The sequence below is a fragment of the Babylonia areolata genome, chromosome 14 (genome assembly GCF_041734735.1).
Source record: "Babylonia areolata isolate BAREFJ2019XMU chromosome 14, ASM4173473v1, whole genome shotgun sequence".
Classification (NCBI taxonomy): Eukaryota; Metazoa; Mollusca; class Gastropoda; order Neogastropoda; family Buccinidae; genus Babylonia; species Babylonia areolata.
This window is the reverse complement of record NC_134889.1, coordinates 17562334-17570838: the sequence shown is the minus strand read 5'-3', so window position 1 is coordinate 17570838 and position 8505 is coordinate 17562334. Positions and strand designations below refer to the sequence as shown.

The 8505-nt window shown below is 41.5% G+C and overlaps 1 protein-coding gene across 1 annotated transcript in view; it reads left to right on the top strand.

The window, feature by feature from the left end:
• LOC143289518 (fatty acid-binding protein, heart-like) overlaps positions 1-8505 on the top strand; it is a 22413-nt gene extending 13908 nt beyond the window's left edge. Inside the window, exons 2-4 of the mRNA XM_076598512.1 lie at positions 649-827; positions 3292-3393; positions 8013-8505. Of these exons, the coding sequence (XP_076454627.1) occupies positions 649-827; positions 3292-3393; positions 8013-8063 (332 nt within the window). The 3' untranslated portion in view covers positions 8064-8505. The remainder of the gene's footprint in view (positions 1-648; positions 828-3291; positions 3394-8012) is intronic.

The window sequence follows — 8505 nt, the reverse complement described above, 5'->3', positions numbered from 1 at the left end:
TTATTCTTATCTTATCTTGTACACGTCGTCTATGCGTCTCTCTCTATTATCACGGTGTGTGTGTGTGTGTGTGTGCGCGTGTGTGTGTGCCTTCATTCTCTCTCTCTGTTCTCTGTATATATATGTATATATTCGACACGCAGGCACACACGCGCGTGCGCGCACACACAAAACGATGCATGCACACGCGCGGACACACACGCAACACACACACAGTTGTTACACTCTGAATCATAATGCAATAGTTTCTTACTCACATGTTTTTCTTTTTACATAATAATTGATGTGTGCATCATGGTGATAAGTGAAGGGTGTGTCAGTTTTTTTGTTTTTTTTGTTTGTTTTGCTGACGGGCATTTTATTTTAAGTGAGCCTAAAGAAAATTTTCTGTTTTTGGTTGAAGCAGATAATAAAGTATCATGTCTTTGTCTGCAGGTATCTACGAAACATTATCATGTCTTTGTCTGCAGGTATCAACGAAACATTATCATGCCTTTGTCTGCCAGGTATCAACGAAACATTATCATGTCTTTGTCTGCAGGTATCAACGAAACATCATCATGCCTTTGTCTGCCAGGTATCAACGAAACATTATCATGTCTTTGTCTGCCAGGTATCAAGGAAACATTATCATGTCTTTGTCTGCAGGTATGACCGCAGAGAAACTAGAGCAGCTCGGCAAGCTGAGCTATTTCCTCGAATTCAGCGTGTCGGGGGAAACCATCACTGCCACGGTGGGGTACGATGCTGACATCCCTACACGAACATACACCTTCAAGCCGGGAGACACCTTTGACTTCCACACAGTGGACGGAAGTGTACCGAAGGTAAATGGTGTGACTTCCACACATTGGACGGAAGTGTACCGAAGGTAAATGTTCTGACTTCCACACGGTGGACGGAAGTGTACCGAAGGTAAATGGTGTGACTTCCACACATTGGACGGAAGTGTACCGAAGGTAAATGGTGTGACTTCCACACATTGGACGGAAGTGTACCGAAGATAAATGGTCTGACTTCCACATAGTGGACGGAAGTGTACCAAAGGTAAATGGTCTGTCTTCCACACGGTGGACGGAAGTGTACCGAAGGTAAATGGTCTGACTTCCACACATTGGACGGAAGTGTACCGAAGATAAATGGTCTGACTTCCACATAGTGGACGGAAGTGTACCGAAGATAAATGGTCTGACTTCCACACGGTGGACGGAAGTGTACCCAAGGTAAATGGTCTGACTTCCACACGGTGGACGGAAGTGTACCAAAGGTAAATGGTCTGACTTCCACACGGTGGACGGAAGTGTACCGAAGGTAAATGGTCTGACTTCCACATAGTGGACGGAAGTGTGCCGAAGGTAAATGGTCTGACTTCCACACGATGGGCGGAAGTGTACCAAAGGTAAATGGTCTGACTTCCACATAGTGGACGGAAGTGTACCCAAGGTAAATGGTCTGACTTCCACACGGTGGACGGAAGTGTACCCAAGATAAATGGTCTGACTTCCACATAGTGGACGGAAGTGTACCAAAGGTAAATGGTCTGTCTTCCACATGGTGGACGGAAGTGTACCGAAGGTAAATGGTCTGACTTCCACACATTGGACGGAAGTGTACCGAAGATAAATGGTCTGACTTCCACATAGTGGACGGAAGTGTACCCAAGGTAAATGGTGTGACTTCCACACATTGGACGGAAGTGTACCGAAGGTAAATGGTCTGACTTCCACATAGTGGACGGAAGTGTACCAAAGGTAAATGGTCTGTCTTCCACACGGTGGACGGAAGTGTACCGAAGGTAAATGGTCTGACTTCCACACATTGGACGGAAGTGTACCGAAGATAAATGGTCTGACTTCCACATAGTGGACGGAAGTGTACCGAAGATAAATGGTCTGACTTCCACACATTGGACGGAAGTGTACCGAAGGTAAATGGTCTGACTTCCACACAGTGGACGGAAGTGTACCGAAGATAAACGGTCTGACTTCCACACAGTGGACGGAAGTGTACCGAAGATAAATGGTCTGACTTCCACACGGTGGACGGAAGTGTACCCAAGGTAAATGGTCTGACTTCCACACGGTGGACGGAAGTGTACCCAAGGTAAATGGTGTGACTTCCACACATTGGACGGAAGTGTACCCAAGGTAAATGGTCTGACTTCCACAAAGTGGACGGAAGTGTACCCAAGGTAAAATTAATGGTCTGACCTCCACACAATGGACGGAAGTGTACCCAAGGTAAATGGTCTGTCCTAAATTCTGGGGCCTGTTTAAACGAAAATTTTCGTGTGTTTTGCGATGCAAGTATGTGAGAAATTACCATGTTCTGTGTAATCGACTCTTCTAATTAAGAGTTAAGCTTAAAATACAACGCTAAATGACGTGTCTCAAGTCGTCATGATTGTTGTTGTTGTTGTTGTTGTGTGTGTGTGTGTGTTGCATTGTTTACGGGGCCAAAAAGTGAAAGCCACGAACGGCTGACTGCGAAACACAGAATGAACGTGTCAGTCATTGCAGACAATTTTTTTTGTACTTGGCATGATGGCTGTGCATTAGTTAAGACACTGAATCTGTATTAGAATTGAGTACAATTACCTTCAAGCTAGAGTTGAAACCGCTGAAAATGGGTTACAACATCCACTAATGGTAATGTGCTCCAAAATTGACGTTAGAATAGGTCCTTGAACTTAGGATACTAAAATAAGAAGTCTACTGGTGTAGACGGGAGATGATGGTGCATCATACTGGGTGTCAGCCTGATTCGCCGATTCCTGAGTTCCCTGTTCCCGATTCGCCTGTTGCTAATTTAGTGGCCTTGACTGTTGATCCCGTTTCTACTATTTCCAGTTCATCCATACACTTGAAAAGATCAGTAATACTGATCTGTACGAATTTATGTAAACAGTGATAGGAAAATAAGACTCGACAACACACGTTGTGCCAGAGTCCACACGCACGTACGCACACACACACACATACACACCTATCATCATCATCATCACCTTCATCATCGTCACCACACTTTCATCATCACCACCACTATTATCACCATCACCACCATCATCACTGTCACCATTATCACCAGCCATCATAATCACCTTGTTCATCATCACCATCACCATCATCACTACCACCACCACCATCATCATCAGCAGCAGCACTATCATCGCCATCATCTTCATCATCACCACCATCAGCATCATCACCATCACATCCATCATCATCACCATCACCACCACCACAATCGTCACCATGACCACGTCCTCTACCATGACCATTGTCTTTCCAGTTGACGGTGACGATGGAGGGAGGCCGGATGGTGGAAGACTACAAACTGGGGGAAGGCTCGTGGCAGACCGTCAGAGAAGTGGACGGCAACGTCATGACGTCGGTAAGTCCGCTTGACGTCACATGTGTGCCATGACGTCACTTGGGGGGAAGTGCTCCTCGGTGTTAGTCTTTCCACTTGAAGAAGTGATATCAGACAGGAGGAGGAGAAAGTGGAGTGGGAAGAGGCAGTAGGGGGGACGGAAGGATGGGTAAAGGAATAGATGCATGTGAAGCCTCTTGTGTGTGTGTGTGTGTGTGTGTGTGTGTGTGTGTGGTGTGTGTGTGTGTGTGTGAGATTAATGAGAAATGAAATGTTTTTAATGTTTTTCGGCCATGGGCACATAAACAAGTCAAGGGGGTGGGGCAGGGGTGGGGGTAAAATAACTGAATAGCTAAATAAAGAAGTTCCATAAAAGGAAAAATACAGTATTACACAAGAACATCATCAAATGATAGTATTAACTGTCATGACCCATAGTAAATGTTTTTCTGCTCGCTCCATGTTACCTTGTTGACTCACTTGTGTAAACAAAGTGAGTCTATGTTTTAACCCGGTGTTCGGTTGTCTGTGTGTGTGTGTGTGTGTGTGTGTGGTAAACTTTAACATTGCCATTTTCTCTGCAAATACTTTGTCAGTTGACACCAAGTTTGGCATAAAAATGGAAAAGATTCAGTTCTTTCCAGACATCTTGTTTAAAACAATATTGCACCTCTGGGATGGGCACAAAAAAAAAAGAAAAAGAAAAAAAGAAAAAAAAAAGAAGCCAAATTATATGCAAACTGAAATTACTGTTATATTTATATATATTTTTATTCTTTAAATTTGGCATTTTGATCTGATATTCTGACACAACAACAAGAGCAGTCATTTTAATCATTTTTTTTGTTCAAATAGGAACTTCTTTTGCTAAGCATGGAAGTTATATTTACTTTGCATGTCTTTGGTGCAGATAGTAAAAAAGGGAAATTAATCTGTAATTAATGCTATAAAGGGCTTAATTTGCTTTAAACTGATCTTTCCCATCTTAAACATTACATTTTGAAATTATACTCAATACATAAAAAGCTTGTGTGTTTTACTCTGTCTACAGGGCTTTCACTATGTTCATTCGCCCAAGTGGTCTTTTTCAGAAAATACTAAAATCAATACAAGTGGGCTTTATAGATCTATTGGCTGAGCCTTGAAGGTCATGGGCAAAAATCAATTGCGTACACATATTTATACATATTCAAAGTGCGTGCTCATATTCTTCGCGAACGTGGATGACGCTGTTTTGTTTTAAGTTGTTGACCTGCCCCTTCAATCCTATATTCAATCGACAATACACGATAACATGTGATGGAAAGTTGGAGGAGACCGTTAAATATTTATTCAGATAAAGATTTGTGAACGCCTCATCACTTACTGGATTATGCCCCAAACTGCCTTAAAAATATCCACAGAATCAGTAGGAATTCACAGTTAAAAATAATAAACCATGAGAGTTAATACCCTTGAATTGATGAAACGTAAAAATTTGCAGTCTTGACTTTTCTCAAAATGAAGTCCTTTTCACTTCATACGACGTTTAGAAGTACTTGTACTTGGCTCTACAGTTTAACAAAATACTCAATTTTCATATCAACTTTAAAACTATAAAAGAGAAATTGAATCGAGCATGTCAACCGGGTGTAACTAAACTTGTACATCTATCTGGATCCAGAGAAAACGGCTAAATGTTGCAGTGTGATTGCGGCGATAGCCACGTCTCCTTTACCGCAGACTTAAAAAGAATTTTTAATTGTCCTTAAAGATTTTTTGAATGCCCAAGATACACCAGAATAATATGATTTGAATAGCGTTCCCTCTGCGAATACCGCAATTGATTTATCGCTCTTTAAAAAAAAAACATGTTTAAATATTATATTTTTGCACGTCAGTTAATGAGCCATGATAGTGTAATGGGTAAGACAGTTTCTTATTACCTGAACACGCAGAGTTCGAATCTGCCGTTCGGACTTTTATTTTTTCTTCTTTTAACCCGAGCTTTATGATAACAAATACAGAACACATTTTAACGATTAGATTTTTTTTTCTTTTTAAAGTGTATCACAAGTGAGTCTTGAAGGCCTCGCCTCTCTTGTTTTCTTTGTCAAGTTAGTTTCTAGAAATGTCTGCCTCTGTCTCACAGATTGGAAAATAAACTTTGATACTAATATAGACAACTGTTTACATTCACCATCCAATAATCTTTCCTATGGAACATTGATTCCACCTGTCAAAGAAGCTATTTCTCAGCTCCGAATATAGTGGAGAGAAAGAGAGAGAGAGATAGTGAGAGAGAAGTTTGATGTCACAGGCTGACTTTGGTGCTTTTTTAGCCAGGTCACTTGGGCTGAAATGTTCCACAATTATTTTAGCAGTGCCACGTCATTGATTCGATAGCTGTATTATCAGTTTCAATTATTAATATCATAAGAGTATTAGTAGCCTAATAATCAGTATTATTGCTTCTACTCCTCCTCCTGCTCTAGAGGCGCCATGACTGGATTGGTTAGAAGTAGGACTTCTCATTCAGTGTTTGAGGGTTCTTTTCGGTATGGCCTTACATCCCTGGGAAAATATGATTTTTGTTACATATAAAATTAAAAATGTAATAAATACCCAGACTCACATCTTCCGTTTCCACTTCCGACCAAGGACGGTAACGAAATCATTTTCATCTTCCTTTCTTGCACATTAAATTTTATTCTTCCGGATATTTTGAAATAACGAATCCTCCTTCCCACAACAAATATAATCACGAACACATTATTACCCCCGGCCTAACGCTGTATTATTCAGTTCAAATCTAACCTTCTTCAAAAATTCCACATCACTCCAGATCTAGATCTAGACATAACACAAAAAGACAAGCTCAGACGAAGAACCGAAACTTACATTTTGCATCCTAAGGAGGGAGCCAGCTAAACAAAATAACACATGGAGGGTCGCTGGTGTTCAACAGCCTGGCACTTCAAACTCCAGATACATTCATCCTACTTTGCTACAGCATTCTCTCTACACATTTCATGCTCGCATCTCTCTTTCCCTCGTACCAAAAAGTGAAGTCGAACCGTTGACTCCTCATCCCAACTTCCGACTCTCCAGTCCGACCAATCAGAAGGGGGCACACAAAAATCGGGCATTTCGCTCCCTGACATGCACTAAACTCTGATTTTCCTCCCTTCATCCAGGTGTGGATGGATACTGGTTGAGGAGTTGAAACGGCGGAAGGAGATGACTGGGCCGGCCCCGCCTTTCTATGCCGAGCTCTAGACACAGTGGATGTGATTTCACTTGTCCCGAGCCCCGGTGGCCGTAATAGATTAAGGGGATTTCAACTTAAAAAAAAAAAAAAAAAAAAAAAAAAAAAATATATATATATATACATATATATATATATATATATATATATATATATATATATATATGTATGTATATATATATATATTTTTTTTTTTTCCATTTAAGGGCTACTGCTATGCTGCTACTTATGCTGCAGTTTGTAAACATGATAGTGAATATGATGACATCGATAATATAGTCTTAGTCAAGAACGTCTACCACTGTTATTCTATGAGATAAGATTATGATGTATCAAATGGCTTCTCTGTACCGTTATCAAGTTTGATTCATCCACACACTCACTGCCTCATTCTGTCTGTTTCATCCACACACTCACTGCCCCATTCTGTCTGTTTCATCCACACACTCACTGCCCCATTCTGTCTGTTTCATCCACACACTCACTGCCCCATTCTGTTTGTGTCTGTTTCATCCACACTCACTGCCTTATTCTCTCTGTTTCATCCACACACTCACTGTACCATTCTGTCTGTTTCATCCACACACTCACTGCCCCATTCTGTTTCATCCACACACTCACTGCCCCATTCTGTCTGTTTCATCCACACACTCACTGCACCATTCTGTCTGTTTCATCCACACACTCACTGCCCCATTCTGTCTGTTTCATCCACACACTCACTGCCCCATTCTGTCTGTTTCATCCACACACTCACTGCCCCATTCTGTCTGTTTCATCCACACACTCACTGCACCATTCTGTCTGTTTCATCCACACACTCACTGCCCCATTCTGTTTGTGTCTGTTTCATCCACACACTCACTGCCCCATTCTGTCTGTTTCATCCACACACTCACTGCCCCATTCTGTCTGTTTCATACACACACTCACTGCCCCATTCTGTCTGTTTCATCCACACACTCACTGTACCATTCTGTTTCATCCACACACTCACTGCCCCATTCTGTTTCATCCACACACTCACTGCCCCATTCTGTCTGTTTCATCCACACACTCACTGCCCCATTCTGTTTGTGTCTGTTTCATCCACACACTCACTGCCCCATTCTGTCTGTTTCATCCACACACTCACTGCCCCATTCTGTCTGTTTCATCCACACACTCACTGCCCCATTCTGTTTGTATCTGTTTCATCCACACACTCACTGCCCCATTCTGTTTGTCTGCCCCATTCTGTTTGTATCTGTTTCATCCACACACTCACTGCCCCATTCTGTTTGTATCTGTTTCATCCACACACTCACTGCCCCATTCTGTTTGTCTGCCCCATTCTGTTTGTATCTGTTTCATCCACACACTCACTGCCCCATTCTGTTTGTATCTGTTGCAGACGACCACTGCTCGGGGAGCGTCAGCGGTTCAGAAACTGAACAAACAATAGTTTGATTTGGGTTTGTTTATTCGTTTTGTGTACCCCCTGCCCCCTTCCATATGCTGCGGGAAAAGAAAAGAAAACAACCAACCAAAAAAACAACAAACAAAAAACTTGTATTCATTACCACGGAGCCCCAAAACCCATCTGCATGCTTTGATTTTTAAGTATGCTCATGCTGATGACGTCATTGTAAATCACTCATGTCAATGACAAGTTTTTCTTTCTGTTTCTTTTCCTCTCTCCTCACAGAATTATACACCTGTTAAGATGCTCAGCACAAAGATATTGTCTTCACGTGTATTTTGTTTATTTAATTGAATTTTTAATTCTTAATTCGGGTGAATGGATGAAGACTTTGACAGGATTTAAAAAAATTTTTTTAGACAAAGTATTATCAGTATGTCTGTTCTTTATTTCTTTGTATTAAAGATAAAGCGATTTGCTTGAA